The sequence below is a fragment of the Dysidea avara genome, chromosome 10, assembly GCF_963678975.1.
Source record: "Dysidea avara chromosome 10, odDysAvar1.4, whole genome shotgun sequence".
NCBI lineage: Eukaryota > Metazoa > Porifera > Demospongiae > Dictyoceratida > Dysideidae > Dysidea > Dysidea avara.
In genome coordinates this window covers 9,581,305-9,602,071 of record NC_089281.1, presented here as the reverse complement: position 1 = coordinate 9,602,071, position 20,767 = coordinate 9,581,305, and the positions used below count along the sequence as shown (strand labels likewise).

At 37.4% G+C, this 20,767-nt stretch overlaps 1 protein-coding gene across 1 annotated transcript in view; it reads right to left on the bottom strand.

The window, feature by feature from the left end:
- The window catches only part of LOC136237121 (serine/threonine-protein phosphatase PP1-beta catalytic subunit), a 35,182-nt gene that overhangs the window by 14,193 nt on the left and 222 nt on the right, over nt 1-20,767 (bottom strand). Inside the window, exons 2-5 of the mRNA XM_066027419.1 lie at nt 20,623-20,754; nt 20,339-20,569; nt 20,179-20,283; nt 14,292-14,363 (exon numbers count right to left, since the gene is read on the bottom strand). Coding sequence (XP_065883491.1) covers nt 14,292-14,363; nt 20,179-20,283; nt 20,339-20,569; nt 20,623-20,754 — 540 coding nt within the window. The remainder of the gene's footprint in view (nt 1-14,291; nt 14,364-20,178; nt 20,284-20,338; nt 20,570-20,622; nt 20,755-20,767) is intronic.

Sequence of the window (20,767 nt, the reverse complement as noted above, 5' to 3'; positions counted from 1 at the left end):
GTTATATAGAATTACACATCCATTCAAGTTATCAGCACAAACTGGCATAAGTATTATATATCTGTGTCTTTATTCACAGGCAAATCTATCCCTGGTTAGTAAATATCTATAGGTATCGTAGTTATCGAGAACATTTATTTATTCATTCTATGACAGAATTTTAACCACATTTCTTATTATTTTTAGTAATTGGTTGTACCTGTATAACTAGGCCTGGAGCACATACAACTACCAATGAGAAAATCTAAATAGGGCATGTACTGTACAAACATTGCATGGCCATCACAGTGTGTGTACGTGGAAAAGATGCACATACACAGTAGCACATACAGTAAACATAAGCGATGCAGTTACAATCACGAGGGCCTGATACTGTTATATTGTCTTGATCACTCGATCATGAAAGACCACATCATGCATTGTCACCCCTCCCGCATGATTCTCAGAAGTTGAGGTGCAAGTGCATGCTCTCACATCTATAGTATTGAATCTCACGCCTACAAGCAATGAAGCTTAAACATCCAATAAACAGTCCATAAAATTTAGTCTAACTCAACAAAATTATTTTGCGTCATTCTCCTCGTGTAATACCAGTTGTTTAATGAGGATGGATCAGGGTACTGGATTAAGTCACATGACTGCTGGAGTTGTCAAGAGCAGACCTCAATGATAAAAAAAGTAGAGTATATCAACTATCTGTCACTGGCAACTGTTATCTGAGTTAATGTCCTAAAATGATCACGTGATGCCATGGATACACTAAAAGATGAAATTAAATTTTGGAGAACACGCCTGCATGCAGCTGATCGCTGTGAAAGATGGCAATACCTTCAATAAGATAAAAATCCAATACCAGAATATAATGGATATACAACCAAAGAACAAGTATAATTTCAGCGTGTGGTAGCATTGCAGACTGTAACTATGTATAGACACAATAATATAGTTTAAGGTATGAGAGTAAATAGACAGCAGCAAGCACAACCACATAGCAATTATCTGCCTAATAGTGTTGCACCGGTAATCGGATCAGTTATTGGAAAAACCATATATCGGCTTGTTTTTGTATATTGGTATCGGATCGGCACCACAATGAAAACACCAGCAGATACAGATATGTGTATGTATTAGAGATGCAATGATACAGTGTGTAGACATATCGATACAATGCCTCTGATGTATCACGATACAGCAATATATTGCGCGATACAAAGTGGAGTCTAAGCAATGGTCTATATTATTTTTTAATGTTGTTTCTTTGTTGTTGTTGTTTTTTAAGAGAAACAAGTGAGCTACATGTAATTTTTCTTTGAGAAGCATTACATACTGCTCAGTTTAACCACAATGTACAATAATTTGATTGTCAGTCATGTTAACAAGCCACGATATGTCGATATATCATGATACACAATATATCGATATGTTGTTTGACTTTGTATCGACATAGCAATATTGTCTTAAAACGATAAGATACGCGATATATCGATATATTGTTGCATCTCTAGTACTGTATGTACATGTATTTAAAAATACATGGTCATGTACACCAAATGATGTTTACAAATGCATATAGTTGAATCACGAATGTTGTTATTACTGCTTCAGTGTACTGTCAGCTGTTGCAATTGTTGTAGCAAGACTGCTGCTTTAAACAAGCTAAATTGGTCCTTCACAATCAAATTACAGTGGAACCTGTCTAAAGCGGTCACCTTCCGGCCAGAAATATTTGGCCTTTATAGAGAGGTGGCTGCCTAACTCAATATCCTCCATAAAGCAGCCATAGGACATAAACTGAGGTTTGGCCTTTATACAAAGTTCCAGGGGCTTATATACTCAGGTTTAGCTATAAAAATGCATCTAGCTACACTCCAGTACATCGCTTACTTACATAGCTAGCAGACAAATGAGCCTGAAGCTATTCTGAGTTTGGAGACAGCAATTGAGCTGATCCCTGGCTACAAAGTCTGTGAGTAAAAACAGGGACTTCCTTAACCCTTAAACGCGCATGCAGGTTTTGAGAAATGCGTGTTTACCAAAATTGGTTTTATATTGAAAGTGGTGAGAGTTTGCTAAACTGAATTAGCCTAACACCTTATATAAACAGAAAGTTTATTCAACAGGCTATCAGGGGAAGTTTAAATAACCACTGTAACAACAGGCGCTCACTTGTTATGAAGCGATGAAGAACAGCGTCTTGACTTTTCGCGATTTCGTATTCCTTATGGTGGCAGCCATATTTGTAATTGGCTGAGTCACGTGACCCATATATGGCCTGAGGCATAATTGAATGGCAAATCGATCGGCGTTTATTGTAGAACAATAGAATGAACTGGGAAGGAGATACAAGTCTTTTTCCAAAGGTATATATACAGTTTTACGTGTTCATTTCGTAAAAGTTAGTTCCATGGCGATTTTTGGCCCTGTGTTTCAGTGTAGGGTAAAACCCTACATATCATTTTATTCACTATTACATCACGAATTAAATGATGGCAGTTGCGTAGCCATAGGGACAATGGTTCGGAAGTTACAGCGCTTTGTTTACTGCCATGCGTGAGGGCCACTATAATGGCCTTTGCACGTTTAAGGGTTAAAGACGGCAAACTGTTAACTACACAATTGCAAATCCAGGATCAAGATAGTAAGGTGAGCTTTAATTAGAATCACACGAAGAGGCAAAGCCATGGAATGGCTATGAGCTTTTCTATACTGTGAGTTTATAACTTTTCCGTACTACAGAAGTATAAAGTAGTGCAGCTAGTTTACTCACCGTAATGGCTGCTGTAGCTGGCCGCTGTAGCTGGCCGCTGTAGCTGGCCGCTTTGTGAGAGGCCTTTTGTGTAGCGAAGTGCTGTTAGGGACTGCTAAAGTTGGCTATTATACGTGTTATAGAGGTGACCGCTGAATGCAAACTATTTCTGTACAAACTGATTGGGAATTGGTCGGGACTGTAGTCACGTGGCTGCTATGTTGAGGTGACTTCCCAACTCAGGTGACCGTTAAGGGAGGTTCCACTGTACTAGTAAAAATTACTACAAAATAGATATGTTCTGCTATATCAGATTGGCTACATTTATCAGCTTGAAAACTTAAATCACTTGAAAACATTATTCAATATTGGAATATCGGCAAAATCTCATATCGGTGCAATATTACTACTGCCTAAGGGCACATTTTGTGTATGTTGTGTTTGTTATCTCCATCAGGGATGCTTGTTAACTCCATCAGGGATGATGGACACTGAATATTAAAATAATTCAGCTAGCAACCCAGGTGAATGATGAACAGAAGAATACAAAATAATACAAACAAACAACAAACAAACAATCACAATCATGATAACATGCTTAATCTTGTTCATCACACAGAGTGGCTCCACTAGCACCTGGCATGGTGACTTGGAACTCACTGTGCCACCTGAAAACAACTGAGCAAATAAATAGGCTCTAGCCACAAACAATTAGTTCAGTGGCCTTTCTCCAAGGTCGCTAATCCCTCCACTGCGGTCATCGTGAATAGCGAAGTAAACTGGGTGTGGCACTTACAGTAATTAACTGCTTTGTGGTGGGCGGTATATAGAATTATATGTTTGTTCAAGTTATCAGCACGAACTGGCGTAAGTATTATATGTTTGTGCCTTCGTTCACAGGCAAATCTATCCCCGGTTAGTACATGTCTTTAGGCCTTGTAGTTTTCGAGAATATTAATTACTATTTATTAATTTATGAAGTACCTCATTTCTTATTATTTTTAATACTTGGTTGTATAATTACTAGGACAGCGTCACATACAACTAAGTACAGGTACCAACGCGACAAACTAACACCAGGATAAGACATGCGTGTAGCTACCTTGCTGTCAAGAGAAGTACGAAACAATACCTAGCATGAAATTGACTGCTATACCAAGGTAAGTGACAGCTCTATTATAGTATATCAATCTGTGCAAGTTTGCAAGCTGGACACAGAGGTGTTAGCTTTAATTTAGGATGGAGAGCCAGACTGTTACTATCAATTAAGTATGTGCTCTATTACACAGCTAAGTGACTGCTCTATCACACTGTATTGTTTGTACAGTACTGCTATACCAAGAGCTCTATTATCATGAACAATGATAGTGGGTTCATAATAGGGATTGCCCATGTTTTTTGCAAAACCTTAATAGAACGCTCACCTAAAAACCACCTTGAAAAGCATCCTTCAACTCAAAACCCTCTGGTGGTTCTTTGCAAGGAGTATATAGGTCCACTAGTGAGTATCAAGTGAAAAGGAAACAGCAAGTGTATTTCAGACAAAACTGAAATTTGCCTGTTTGTTCATATTATTATTATTCTTATTATCATCATTCTTTCACAGGGATAGCGAAGTTTACAAGGAGAATCCTGGGATAAATAGAAGCAAGGCTTGCTGAATGGACCATTGTGCGTGTCCATGACCTATTTTTGATTTAATTTTCAGATGGAAACAGCCCAAACCGGGTCGCTTGTTCTTGCCAAAATGCCATTACGCTCGAGAAGCCATACAAAATTGCACTCAAAGTTTTTTTTGGTATGCGCTGCTTGTGCTAATAGAATCTGTCTTTGTTAAACTCAGTATAGGCCAGGAAGCTTAATCTGGGCTGATGACTTTGTTGCAAGGTGGTTTTTTCGCTTTGTGATTATTGTACGTGGGTGGGTTTAAATACTCTAATAGAGCAGTCATGTAAATAATGCATTCAAGTGTATAACAACAATCCTTGCACTGAATTTGACAGCTATTAAAGGCATCAGTAATGTAAATTGTAGCTCATATTGGGAGACTCTCAGTCTGTATGTACATTGTAATTTGATCAGTTTCATGTTTGTACTGAAACGTTGATGGCATTACTATGCAGAATGCAAAATTACACTATTCACCACAGTTTTCATTATCAATCAAAGAAATCCATGTTAATTTGTACACATGATATTGTAGTCAATAGCATGAGAAGATATTGCTGAGGAGATGATATGTTCCAACAACTTGCAGCAAATACTAGTCAATGATATAGGTCTATAGTTCGATGGATTAGTACGATGGCCTTTCTTGTATACTGATGTCACATATGCCCTCTTCCAGTCTGAAGGGAGTTAACCCTGATGTATAATGCAGTCAAGTGTATAACAACAATCCTTGCACTGAATTTGACAGCTATTAAAGGCACCAGTAATGTAAATTGTAGCTCATATTAGGAGACTCTCAGTCTGTATGCACATTGCAATTTGATCAGTTTCATGTGTGTACTGAAGTGTTGACGGTATTACTATGCAGAATGCAAAATTACACGATTCACAACTAGGGTTGGGCGGTATTGCATTTTTGAAGAACGTTACGGTATTAGGAAAAATATCTCGGTATCAATAAATACGTTTTAAACTTATTATTTGCACTTATACCCACATTTTTAAAAAAAGAAACAACAATAATATTGTGCCACAAAGTAAGTTTTGAAGTATCCCAAAAAGTAAAAACCATTTTGAATACTGCAACATGTACTCACAGCTCTGTCCTTGTCCACAGCATACTTATGGTTGTTTGAGGCTTGACTTCATGTACGTATGGTCACCACTAAACCACCAAAAATTAATTACTACATCAAATTCGGTATTTATAAAACTGCTTCGGTATCTGAAAAATACCTTTTTAACTACTAATACCTAAATACCTCCCAACCCTATTCACAAGAGTCTTCTTCATAATCCATTACTGGATTAATAAAAAGTACACCAACTAGGTGAATAAAAAATTGGAAACTTTAAAATGGGAATAGGGATCTCTGGGGTGGTAATATAAATCACAAATCCCTATTTTGACTCACTTCAAAATAACAGAGCATGTAACTAACGATTTATGACAGAGTCAAAATAGGGATTTGTGGTTTACATTACCACCCCAGCGATCCCTTCTTGTTTCGTGGCTTTTTTCAGTGATCCCTATTCTCATTTTAAAATTTCCAATTTTTTATTCACCTAGTAGTATGTCAATCTGTGCAGGTTTTCAAGCTGGACACACAGGTCTTAGCTTTAATTTAGGATTGCGAGCCAGACTGTTACTACCAATTAAGTATGTGTTCTATTACACAGCTAAGTGACTGCTCTATTAGAGTATATTGTTTGTAGCACTTTACACAACGGATGACGAGTTGTCACTTTGACTCTCTAGTAACACCTGTTCCCAAAAATGCACTGGCATTGGAATGCACATCACGTGCTAAGCTGTTTTGATCGGTGATAAGCTCCCAATTATTATGTTTGCAACTTCGCTCACCGGCAGTCCTGGTTAGTGCAAGTTCATAGGCCTTATAGTTTCCTCAAACATTAAGTCATTATTTTAATTATTTATGATGTAAGTTTGACTAACGGTGCACCGATACAGCTTTTTACCGATAAACAGATAATCCCATATATTAATAATAAAAGATTGAGATAAAAGCAACCAATCCGATTTTTCTTCTAACCTCGTGTGTTTAGGTCATGTTTCTATAATTACAGCCATGTTTAAGTATAACATAGTGTATGTTGCATATCCTAGCTGTTATGGTTATATTACTAATAATTATACATGTTTTCTTTTTCCTTTAGCGTGGTCAAGAGTATATAATAGAAACCAAGAGTATCGAACGGGTATATTACCCCGTGATTAATCATTGCGTAAAGTACCACGGATAATTCAGTAATTGTTCGTTTTCATTGCAATTAAGGGTTGCTGTGTTTAGCCCAATTCGGCCACTAAACCAAGCGAAAACATGATAGCGTTAAAGGGAATTAGCTAATGTTAAAGTTCTGGCATTTCCAAGTGGATCCCTGAAGGCGTGGCAACACGCTAGTTTGTGCAAACGTTGATTTAGCGAGCTGGAGTTATCTTGGGTCCTTACTACACTTTCTTTGTAAAATAACTGTTGAATACTTGGCTGAATAACACGAAAACTGGTGAACAAAGACCCATTGCCATGTACACATTTCAAATTGCCATTTCACGTAAACAAACAATTACTGAAATATCCGTGTTACTTTATGCAATGATTAATCACGGGCTAATACACCGTTCAACACTCTTGGTTTCTATTATTTACTCTTGGCGTGGTGGATAGCAGTTATCAATATCTATCTATTGAATAGAGCGGTTTCAAGTGACGTCATAGGGTGCGGCGTTAAACTGAAACGTGTGGCAAAATGGTGTGCCATTTGTACAGGTGGAGTGCATATTTCGGTATTCTGCTGCTGTAGAAACATGGATAGCCAAACAACTACGTACCAGTTGGTATTAATATACTAGAAGGATGGCGGCATAGCTTGTCTACTTTCTGATATCGCAATACAATGCTCCATCTACTCGGCTACGCATTTTCTAAATTTGCACACCTAGTAAATGGGACGTTCTATGGAAATATCAAAAACCAGTCTAGCTACGCTATCATCTTTTTAGTTTGTTAATGCCCAATGATACATGATTGTTTTACTGTGGTATAGTTGCTGTCAACGATTCTGTTGTGACAGAGGATCACAAAACGAAACTATTTTGTATTGTGGTATTGCCACACGTTTATTAAGCACGTAAAAGGTGAAACCGCTCTATACAGCCATGCAAAATTTCACTGTTATTTAATAAATTCTTCACTGAGTAGATATAAGTTCTGTAAGCAAAGTACAAAGTTGGGTACAAGTTTCTGCACAGTAAATCATAACCAAACAGTAACCAAGAGTAAAAAACCTAACAAACAGTTAAAGAGTTAACATGTAGTTACTTTTTACCAAACAAAGAATAGTTGCTTTTGATGAACAACAAGCTTTCTGCCATGGTCTGGTGATACCCTGCTTCTCCTTTCACCATGGATGTCTCCAGCTGAAGAAAACAACCTCTCTGATGGTATAGATATTGCTGTGGCAGTTAGGTATCGTTTAGCTATCTGTGCAATAGCTGGATATCTACTGTGGTATTCAACCCACCAAGTAAATAGTTTCAAGAGACTTGGCTTGTAAAACCACTGAAATTAACTGAAAATCATCACTCACCCAACGAGCTGTCAAGCTAAGCTACAAATCACTGCTTACATTTGAGCTCCATACATCAGTGGTAAAGCTGAGATATTATACTACTTCAAGTTTACCTCTAATGACACGAACCATCCTCTCAACTATGCTTGGAATCACGGTCTCAGAATAAATATCTTCCGCTAGGTAATGTTGTACCTTGGTTCCAGTGTATGCATCAACGTCTAATTTTGACCGCATTTCTTATTACTCTTACTGCTTGGTTGTATAATTACTGCTTTACAGTGACCGGCACTGATAGTGTTTAGAAAGCTCAATCAGTCTTGTTCTGAATAAATCACTCTGTACACCACACAGTCATCAGCAAAGTCGAACCTTTCTCATCCATGTCATTAATAGAACCATTAAGGTCACAATACCATACCCTGTGAGATTCACACCTCACAGGAAGTTTGCTTGATACATGGTTTTCTACTATTACTTGTTGGTTTCATTTAGTTAAGAATTGCTCCATCCACTTTACAAGATCACCGGTAATTCCAAGTACCTGAGTTTATTAAGTAATCGTTTGTGTGGTACTTTATTAAACATCTCACAAAAATCTAAGATCATATCAACTTGGTTATTACCATCCATGGTTTTGAGAATAACCTCTGTTAATAACAATAACTGACTCCGGCATGAATACAAGGGTTTGAAGTCGTGTCGATGCTTGCTAATTAAAGTATGTTGTGTCTATTAAGATGCAATAGAGGACGCAGAAAAGTTTACATTCTGTTTCTGTTTGCCGTTGTATAATTATGTGTTCCATTTTCATACCATGGCATTCAAGGCACTCAGAAGTTATACAAACAATTACGTAACGTTTAAATTACAACGCCTATTTATACATTTCTTACAGTGGTGTGGTAATGTTTTGGTTTAGTTGTACAAAGGCACAAAGGTAATGCTTACAGCTACACCAAGCTACATACAGGATGTCATGATTTTGTAGGAGCTATACAGTCTATGATACACAGTCTATGATACTCCTGTTAATTTCGTAGTGGAAAAACTAAGCATTGGTGTTAAAGTAGCCTGCTTATTTGGCAGAGATGATTACACAAAAAAGCAAGTCATTTACTAGTTGTATCAAGGCTATGATATCAACAGGAATACAAGCTCAGTTTGTTCCGGTTGTGGCATCACTGAAGGGGATGTAATTAAAACATATACTATCACATACACGCATAAAGAAACAAAATGCTTGAACAAATGACAATTTTCTTAAAGGCAGCTTGAATATCAGGACCACTAGACTTGGGAGTGCTGCTCAGTGAGAAATGCTTATCATATTCACTCATTATCTCAGTAGGCGCTGTGAAGTCTATTTCTATGTTTACAGCAGTGATGTGCAATAATATCAATAGTGTGATAGAGATCCATCACTGTGATATGATAATAGCTTGCAATTATTGAGCACAAATCAAACATTTTTACCTCAAAATACTCTTATAATTGAAGCAGTCCTCTGTATATTTATCTTACCATTTGTTGTGATATTGCGATACAAGCATCGTGATTGATTGCCACAGTTGCAAACTTATTATCGCACATTACTATAGTTAACAGTATTTATAATAACACTCTGTTTACCATGTGCGAGTAGATACAACTATACATATGTAGAGTAACTCGCTGCAGTAGCTAGTTTCAGCTTTTGTTGTTTAATACCAGCCATAAATTTCCACGCCAGGAAATTTAGGACTCCAAGTGTACGCTACAGTGTATTTAACAAGAGCTCTATACCAATAACACATAATTAAACTTTACATGCTTAATAAAACATTCCGTTAACGTATAATTTTCAAAGCTGTTTAGCATGCATTAATTGTTTACCATTTCAAATATAAACGGAACACGGAAACAGAATGTAAAATTTTCTGTCCTCTACTGTAGCCCTGTGGGAAAATCCCTACATTGGCGTACCATATCAAAAGAAGAAATGGTGCCCCAGCTATCAATTATCATCTGTAAAGTGTAGTATCCATTACGCTTCATTGTCAGCTGTGTTCAACCCATTACACAGCATTACGAATCAAGAACTGCTCGAAAAGCACCTCAGAAATCAAAGTAGCCACTATGAAAAATACGGACGATTTCTGTTACGAAGAGAAGCCATCACATGCTACCGCCAAATAAACACTTTTTGCTGTCAGCAAAGATGAATGTGACACAAAGCTGGACACTGGTAAGTCCACGAAGAAAGCATTGTACGTACTGCGGTATGCCAAAAGGCATGTGTCCAGCTGAAGCGATGTCAAACAGTGAAAAAAATCAAGTCCATAGCCTTAGCCATTATCAAGTTATGCTTGTCTGAAGGCATCAGTCAGTCAGTCACTAGAAAATTCGGTTTAATAAATTTATTAAAAATTCAGTAGCAACTTGTTGAAGCTTTCTGGGTTGATTTGAAGGCTTGTTTGGTGTCAGCTAACCAATACTGCTTCATAGTCATCAGGGGAAACTGAGGCTGGTTTTTGGATGATGTTTTTCATGGGCCACGCCAACACCTTTGTGGTCCCTACTATACAGAACTATCGCACTGTATGATGTGTAGTTGTAGTTTCAGGACTTTTAGTCATTGTCATCACATTACCATCCTCGTACAGTGCTCATGAAAACACTGTATACTGATTTAGCTACCTGTCACAAGACATGAAACTCTGATAAGCAGTTAAAAGTTTGTAGCAGAACCAATTCCCTCAACAGCAAGCAACTGCTCACCCATGTGGCCCTTGCCACAAGTTATAGACAGTCAGTGGTTATGCATTAAGACTATACGCACTATAAGGAATGCAAGTATGCAGTTTTACCAGAGATGCACTTTTTCTAAATCCATTATGATTGTAACTGGCTAGACACATTAGGTTAACAGAGATTCACCAGAATTAAGATTAATATTAGATACTTTATTTAGCAAATTAAGATTATTGACACCCTGATTTGTGAATGCATACATAAAGTATAAGGAATGACATATTCTTATGAGCCAAGCCATTATGTAGTTCTTGCCATACTGCTGTACATGATTACTGTCTCAGTCATTCTTGTCACACTGGGTACATGTCCTTACTAAAATCACACACAAGATGCTACACTGAGCTAGCTTCCAGTCATGCTGGTGATGAGTGCAAGTTTAGCAGTCAGTGATTGTGTACTTAGCTATCATCCCAGCTGGAGACAGTATAGAAACTTCACTATTTAGCCCCATTGGGTAAATCACACTGAAGGAATCATATACTATTATGTGGTCAACTATGTTGTGAGCAGTATGCTTTTCAAGATGGTTTTTAGGTATGCGTTCTATTTGCATTTTTTTGCAAAAAAAAACAAAACATAGGCGGTCCTTATTATGCGAACCCACTATCGTGGTTCATGATGGTGATTGGTTCATAATAGGGATCGACCATGTTTTCTGCAAAAATCCTAATAGAACGCTCACCTAAAAATCACCTTGAAAAGCATCCTACAATTCAAAACAACCCTCTGGTGGTTCTTTGCAAGGAGTATAGGTCCACTAGTAAGTATCACAAGTGAAAAGGAAACAGCAAGTGTAGTTCTGACAAAACTGAAATTTGCCTGTTTGTTCATATTATTATTCATAATATTATTCTTTCACAGGGATAGCGAAATTTACAAGGAGAATCCTGGGATAAAAAGTAGCAAGTCTTGCTGAATGGATCATTGTGCATGTCCATGACCTATTTTTGATTTCATTTTCAGATGGAAACAGCCCAAACCAAGCCGTTTCTTCTTGCTAAAACGCCATTACGCTAGAGAAGCCATACAAGATCGTACTCAAAGTTACGTTTATTTCCTATGGCTAATAGAATCTGTCTTTTATTAAACTCAGTATAGACCAGGAAGCTTAATCTGGGCTGATGACTTTGTTGCAAGGTGGTTTTTTCGCTTCGTGATTATTGTACGTGGGTGGGTTATCCAGATTAAATACTCTAATAGAGCAGTCATGTAAATAATGCATTCAAGTGTATAACAACAATATTTGACAGCTATTAAAGGCATCAGTAATGTAAATTGTAGCTCATATTGGGAGACTCTCAGTCTGTATGTACATTGTAATTTGATCAGTTTCATGTTTGTACTGAAACGTTGACGGCGATACTCCAAATTACACTATTCACCACAGTCTTCATTATCAATCAAAGAAATCCATGTTAAATTGTACACATGATATTGTAGTCAATAGTGTGAGAAGATATTGCTGAGGAGATGATGTGTTCCAACAACTTGCAGCAAATACTAATCAATGATATAGGTCTATAGTTCGATGGATTAGTACGCCGGCCTTTCTTGTATACTGGTGTTACATATGCCCTCTTCCAGTCTGAAGGGAGTTCACCCTGATGTATAATGCAGTCAAGTGTATAACAACAATCCTTGCACTGAATTTTACAGCTATTAAAGGCACCAGTAATGTAAATTGTAGCTCATATTAGGAGACTCTCAGTCTGTATGCACATTACAATTTGATCAGTTTCATGTGTGTACTGAAGTGTTGATGGTGTTACTATGCAGAATGCAAAATTACACTATTCACAACAGTCTTCTTCATAATCCATTACTGGATTAATAAAAAGTACACAAACTAGATGAATAAAAAATTGGAAATTTTAAAATGGGAATAGGGATTGCTGAAAAAACCCACAAAACAAGAAGGGATCGCTGGGGTGTTAATCTAAACCACAAATCCCTATTTTGACTCACTTCAAAATGACAGAGCATGAAACTAATAATTTATGACAGAGTCAAAATAGGGATTTGTGGTTTACATTACCACCCCCGCAATCCCTTCTTGTTTTGTGGCTTTTTTCAGCGATCCCTATTCCCATTTTAAGATTTTCAATTTTTTATTCATCTTTCTGTTTGCTTGGTAGTTATGGCAACTAACATTTTTGTTAACAAAACTCGATTGCATGACTGTTACACGTTGTTGCTTTCTTTGTGGTCTTCATCTTGATTTCTTTCAAACCACTAAAAGGTACACCTAAGGTGGTTACTACAGACCAATTTTCAACAGATTTTTCAAAAGTGGTTTATCCAGTAGGCATTTATTTTATGTGAATAATCAGTCACAACTCCGTGAATGTTGATCAAATTCTCACCAAAATTGGTAATGAGATTTGCTTTAAAAACCCCTTTAAAGTAGGCTGAATTTCAGCTTGAATAGAGTATGCATTTGTGTTTTATGGTGAGTTTTGCAAAGTGTGCAAAAAGAATAGTGGGGGATAAAAAGAAAAAAGCTTGAAACTTTGGCCGCTTGTATTTTGGAAGTGGCTGGTGGGCTCTTCTTCCTGGGGGGCAACCCTACAGTAAAATTGGTTCTAATCGGTTATATATAGTATAGCAGCGTAGCCCCAAAAATTGGCAATATTGTGCACTTTTTCATAAAGCCATGAAACTTTTCACATAATTAGTACTCCTCAATACATGTATTTTTAGATATAGCGCCGTGGCTGATTTGACCTTTGGTGACCTTTACGGCCATTTTTGTACAGAAAATTGACCATTTTTGTCTTTAACTCCCTGAGGCAGTAATTAGCTTGTTAAAACATGGTACCAAACAAAGGATCTTGCTGATAGAAACAACCTGGTTTTTATTTGAAGTCAATAGGTGATTTCATTACAAAGTTATGATCATTTTTATTAGCTGCAAAATTTGATAAATTTATGCATAATTATCTGCCCACAGGTAATTCACACCTCGAGGGCAGGTAAATATATCAAATTTTGTAGCTAATAAAAATGATCATAACTTTGTAATGAAATCACCTATTGACTTCAAATAAAAACCAAGTTGTTTCTATCAGTAAGATCTTTTGTTTGGTACCATGTTTTAACAAGTTAATTACTGCCTCAGGGAGTTAAAGACAAAAATGATCAATTTTCTGTACAAAAATGGATGTAAAGGTCACCAAAGGTCAAATCAGCCACGGCACTATATCTAAAAACACATGTATTGAGGAGTACTATTTATGTGGAAAGTAAAAAGTGCACGATTTTTTGTTTGTGCCACTATACTAATAAGGGATCATGGAGCTACATGTATGAAAATTGTGTTTACTTTCTTCCTCTCAATATACCTATGGCATGGTGTACCGGCATCTTGGGCCGCATGACACATTATCTCATGTGTCTCATTTCACTACTATTCACACTGTGCAAAGATGCACTAACCTGTGACAATTTAACACTACAACAATACTAGCAGTAAATAAACACAACCTACCTGTATCAGGAACATCAGTGGGTCTGGCTATTGATCTGATTTGGTCAAAATTTTGTAAATCAGGTGACAACCCTTAAGAACAAACATCATTATGTAAACGAATACATGTAATACAAGGCATTGGCATGCAAGGAAGAATAAACACAATTGTATGTAGAAGCTATGCTTTTAATACAATTTGATTTACAGGTTTTTGCAAGTGAATCCGTCACCTTTGCAATTAACTTTGTCCCGTTTGCAGTAAAGCTTGTCACTTTTGCAATAGAATATAGTCCAAGTAGGGATTCGCAACGGTGATATCACTGCAGACAATCCTCGTTACGAGTAGGGACTTTGAGTGGCCATTAATTTACCTTGACAATTTCCTATTCATTTTCAGATTAAGTGAGTGTTATCAAATCACAGCAGTTTGCAGCCAGTTTGTCTCAGAACTTCTTCGCTATGGTTGCTCAGATGTGGCACCAATAATTTTTGTGGTGCCATTACTAAGGATTGTGACATGGTACAAGAATTCTTTAAGCATCAACTAAGTCCCCAATGACTGAAGATTTTTATGAAGATTATGTTTTGTGAAGTGAGGCTGATTCTGAACCTGTAACCAAGACCAAGTCAAACCCATAACAAGGATTGCCCGTACATAAAACTATTAGTTCCTACAGAAATGACATCACCATTGCGAATTCAAATCCCTACTTGTACTATATTATCTATCGTAGAATCGGTTTTTCAATTGAATTCGTCTGTAACAAGATAGGCAACTGCAATAAACATGAAAACAAAACAAGATGTAGCAGCTGCTTCATGATCTTGTTGAAGTATAACTGTTGTAAACAATTCTTGTAATAATTCTTCTGCTATAGCTTCCTCAGTAACATTCACAGTTGTGCTTTGCCATTGGTGATGGGTGTGGTCACTCACAACAAGCTAATTAACTTGAATGGCTTTGCGTATAAAAAGCTTCAGTCACCCTCTAGTGTCTCAAATGGTGTGCTTGGTTGCAAAAATGGTCCATCTTATGATATGCGGCTGGTTTATTGCAGTCAATATAAATATGACGATTTCTTGTGCGAACGTGATAAATTCTAATGCAAAAGTAACGAATTCAATTGCAAACGGGACAAATTCAATTGCAAACGTTATGAATTCTATTGTAAAGGAGACTAACTCTACTTTAAACGAGACAAAGTCAATTGCAAAGGTGACAAATTCAATCGCAAAAACCTATAAGAATGCTTCTAATAACTATATAAGGAAATTAAGAAAATTCAATACTATAGCCATGACTCAAGTAAGGATTAAATGTTCACATGTTATAACTGCATCTGTACAACCTCCTTTGTTTCATAGTTTCTTCTTTCTTTCTATGATGCATACATTGATTCCAAATTTTCATTATGCTATTTATCTTTTTGCAATAACATGATTTGTAATTATTGCCAATGAACCAGCACATACCACAACAAAGGAAAGAATGGCACTAGACGACACATTATAGAATTAATTGCGAGACTCAACTATCAATTGCTAAAAACTATTCTGCTTCATCATTAGCTATGTTCTACATCTACTAGGGCTGGGACGAATATTGAAATTTACCTTCGAATATTATATAGTTATACAACGGCCACGAGTACTCTGCCTGATATAAACGCACGAGTGCACGTTGTATAACTGTTATGTACCACTCACCTAATAGATGGGGAGAGTCTCACAAGACAGCTGTAACACTTATAAAGGCCAGGTTTCTAACATCGATTGTGGGTAACCAAGCCGGACGTTGCGATGACGTTCCCCCTGCAGTACTGCAGCCACCTGAGATATTGAAAGCTAGTACGCTATGGGTTATATCACTAACCTGCATTCGCTGTTCGACTCTCATTATGTAGTGCTCAACATGCCAGCGTGATCACTCAATCGCCATATAGACTAAGCGCCAGACTAATCGCCATAGTGATTCCCTCGAGCGAAAAAAAGTAGCTAAATAGATGTTTTAAGTAAACAAAACCCAACTACTAAACGATACTAGTCTAATTCTTACTATTCACACTGGATAAACTCGAATCTGGTGGCATGACAAAACTGGTTACCACAATCGAACGTAATGGTTAGTATTATTTAGAATATATTTGTTTTATTGAGTCATTGTCGAAGTGGACTACAGTTTAATCTGGGCTAAGATGGCACCAGACTAGTAAGGTGTATAAGTACGTTTATATATATGTAGACTAGAGTTGTGGCCACCCGTGTTGGCTTTTTCGATCGCCATTGGCTGCTTGTAAACATATACGTATTGGTGACGTTATGGCCCACAATCGACCTTTACATGTCAGGCTATAAAAGAATTCGAGTGATCTGTGAAGTGTTCTTCCACCTATTAGGTGAGGTGTCGTAGTGGTCTTCGCCACCGGCACTTGTGCTATGCTGCATAAAACCGCAGCCAGTGCAATATCTGTATATTGCACTGCGGTCGGTGCATTATAACTTATAATGCACTCGTTGTGGTCTAAAAAACCGCAACCAGTGCGTTATAAGCTATAATGCACTCGCTGCGGTCTGCAGCAGTGCAATATACAAATTATAGCACTGGCGGTGCCTTTGAACTGCCCACGCAGAGTGGTACATTTGCTAATAAAATGTTCGAACATTCGAAGCTTTGGTGTTAGCTTTCAAGTTGTAGGTTTTCTTGTATTTATGAAAATCTTTCTTAGGTTTTATCTTTCTAAACCTATTTAATAAGTTTGTAAGCATTTGGAAAGTGCATAGTAGCAGTACTGAATGACGCGATCGATCGATTGCAAATGGGCATGTCCGCTATACTGCAATCACCGAGAAATGGCTAAAAGTACATATTCCATGCATTATCTATCACTTTATAACGTGTTTTTAAGGCTGCAACTGTGGTAGCAAGCTGAACAGCGATTGTTTAAAAGTGGGCGTGGCACACGAAGATCGATCGCGAAGAAACAAACATTGATCACGTAAGAGGAATAAGCAGTTGCAATAAACATAACAACGTGTATTTGTAATTCTTTCGTAGACTATGAGTGCATTACGAAGCTTCGAAGGATACTTTATAATTCGAAGTTTACTTAACCTTCAAACCCACGAAGCATTCGAAGCTTCGTCCAAGCCCTAACATCTACGTATACATGCTATATGACAAATAGTAGAAATTATGGACAATACTCATGATACAGAAGCCATAATGCGTTACCAACAGCGCCTATGAAGTAGACAAGAAACGGGGCACAAAGGAGGAGGAGGACAAAGGTAGGTCTATGATGTATGCATAGCAGTGGAATGTCTTGGGCCTAAGCACAGTTGATTAATGATCACTGAAGAAATCAAACCTGTAACCTTGACATAGTCGAGTTATGCTTTGGTTGAAGGAATCAGTAGTCAGTCAGTAAATATTCAGTTAAGCTAAACAGATGTGAGGCAAACCATGAGCAACCATTAAAAGCGATATTTGGTTGAAGGTAGGTTTGTGGTTATACGGAAACTCAATAAGAACACAAAAACCTCTGTATAGAAGTGAGATGTGACTAGAACATGGAATGGATCGCAAACAAACAAGCCTTTTCCAAAATCCCCAAAACAATACTAATATACAACAAAGGTCTTGCACAAGCCTTGGGACGTGACACTCAAGCCAATATCAAGCCTTGCACTTAAAACTGATCTATAATAAAAGGTGAGTGATAAGCTAAGTCATCATTATTGTGCTGTAAACATGTAAGGTTAAGTATATAATGCCTTATCACCACCCGTTACCTGTTAAACTGATAAGCAGCCTGTTACACTATGAAAACTAATCGCAGTAATTAACTTGAATGCAAATCCAAGTTAATCCATTGTTTTCTTGAAGCTTGTGTCTTGGCTTGTTCACAGTTGTAACGTGAAAAGTGTGCTTTTAATTGAGTAAAAAAAGACAGAGATTTAAGACCAGTTTAAGTGCACATGCAGGGCAGGGAGCCTGTATTCCACAGAATACGGAATAGCGGAATTACGGAATAAGCAAAAACCACATTCTAAATATTTTGTTATTGTTTATAGCCTCTACAACATTTTAATATACATTCCGCACCTTGTAGAGAACACAATCACTATGGCATCGATCCTAGGGACGATCTGTAAATAGGACATGTACAAAGATATTCACTCTAGAACAACCTAACTAAGCTAAACTACTGTTAAATACACTTCACTACACAATCGCTAGAAAACTAGAAGTTCTTTGTGCTGTACTTGCTCATACCAGCTGTCACACACGAGCAGCTAGCTAACTGGCCGAAGAGTTTAGGACAAAACAATCCACCCCCTAGGTAGCTACCCTGCATGCATGCATGGAATAATCTGACCTTTCTTATAACTCTGTTACCATTTCCTAAAGTGTTTCAAATAAATTCGGAGTATAATACTGCTTTCAGCTCCCAACATCAGAGCTCCAACCTTGGCTCTAACACTTCGTATATAACTCTAATAAATTCGGGCGGTTACTTGTGTGTGACAGCTGGTATGAGTAAGTATAGCACAAAGAACTTCTAGTTTTCTAGCGATTGTGTAGTGAAGTGTATTTGATGGTAGTTTAGCTTAGTTAGATTGTTCTACAGTGAATATCTTTGTACATATCCTATTTAAAGATCGCCCCGAGGATCGATGCCATCATAGATAATACACGAACATGGATTGGAAACGCCCTTTAAATTATTTACCTATCCTAGTTACAGTGCGCCAATACATTGGGAAATTTGTTGAAATGTACTAGGTGGCTGTTTGGCTTTCTCTCGCTTGTTTGAAGGCTAGTTTCAAGGCGTGGACATTCTTTTTACATTGTTTATTGTGTAACGTTTTGTACTGAACAAGAACACAGCTTGTCTGTGGACATTGGAGGGAATATCATTGGCGACAGGTGGATACTGGCAGGAAAATATTTCAGAAGCATCTTTACCAGCTATCTTAACATAGCCTCTACGCCACAATCAAATAAATGTTTGATAAACTGAAAGGAATTTTTAGCCAAAGACTTGTTCGGCTTGGGTAAAACAATTGCCCAAAGTAGCGCCTGTTTTCTGTCGTTTTATCTGTCGTTTTATCCAAACAGTCTGAGTATACAGTGAAACTTTGGATACCTGGTTAGCTAAAGCCACTCTGCCTGCTATAAGTGAAGTTAAGAACAGAAAACAAACGATGCTGCACTTTTTATTTCTTCAGGAAATTTGCCCAACCGTTATGAAACACTATACTTCACCTTTCAACTTGCATCTTGTTATGCTGTTGTTTGCTACTCGCCAGTATCCATAACCAGTCCAGCCTCCAATTAGTGTAGGTGCTTTGTAACCCAGCTATAACCAACAAACAAGTATTTGTAGCTTACAAGAAATGCAAAATGTTCCACCTGTAACGACTGTAAACTTTTCGCACCATAACGAGGATGGTCTATGACGTCACTACGTAAATAATACGGCGTTTCCAATCCATGTTCGTATATTATCTATGATGCCATCGTGATTGTGTTCTCTATGAAGTGAGGAATGTATATTAAAACGTTATAGAGGCTATAAAATATTTAGAATGTGATTTTCGCTTATTCCGTAATTCTGCTATTCCGTGGAATACAGGCTCCCTGCAGGGCATAATACTTCGGTTTAAGACTATTTAGAGGTTTATCACTATATATGTAGTATATTTAATATTCAAGTAGTTATTTGCAAACATTTAAGGGATAATATCACTCAGGAAAAAAGTAAAGTACAGGTATTGGAACTTCCTCTGATACTATGCCTATTTATGTGCATGCTAATGCCATTGTAAACACAGCATATGTCTTAAACAATACATTATCTATTACTAGCAGGACTATGGCACACTTTTAAGTCTTACTTACCTCCATGACAACAGAAGATTTTGTCATCAACAATGGCTGCCACAGGCAAACAATTGAAGCAGTCAGTAAAGGTTTTCCACAATTTGATGTTATAACGACGCTTGCCTGTACACACAGGATTGTAAATAATAGTGAAATTTGCAACTATGCTTACACTTACACTCATCATAGAAACCATATATCCTATTAATGCTGGCACATTCATGATTCCCTCGTAAGAGAAAGAAATTTTCCGGGTACTTTATTTTATAGGCTAATAGGAGACAAATGGTTTCCAAAGACTGCTTCCCTCTGTCAACATAATCTCCAAGGAAGAGGTAGTTTGCATCAGGAGGAAAAGTTCCATACTCAAACAGCCTGAGTAAGTCCGTGTACTGTCCATGAATGTCACCTGAAATAGGAATCTGAATTATGATTTCTAACATCAAACAATACAATGCACACCGCATATTTTTAAAGGAGCTGTTAACTCCAATAAAATTGGCTGATTGAGAAATATCTCGCGAGACCTGAGACACAACTGTCTCACTTCGTTTTCTGTCAGTTGTACTGTCTTCAACGAACGTGACCCACGAACTACATAACGAAA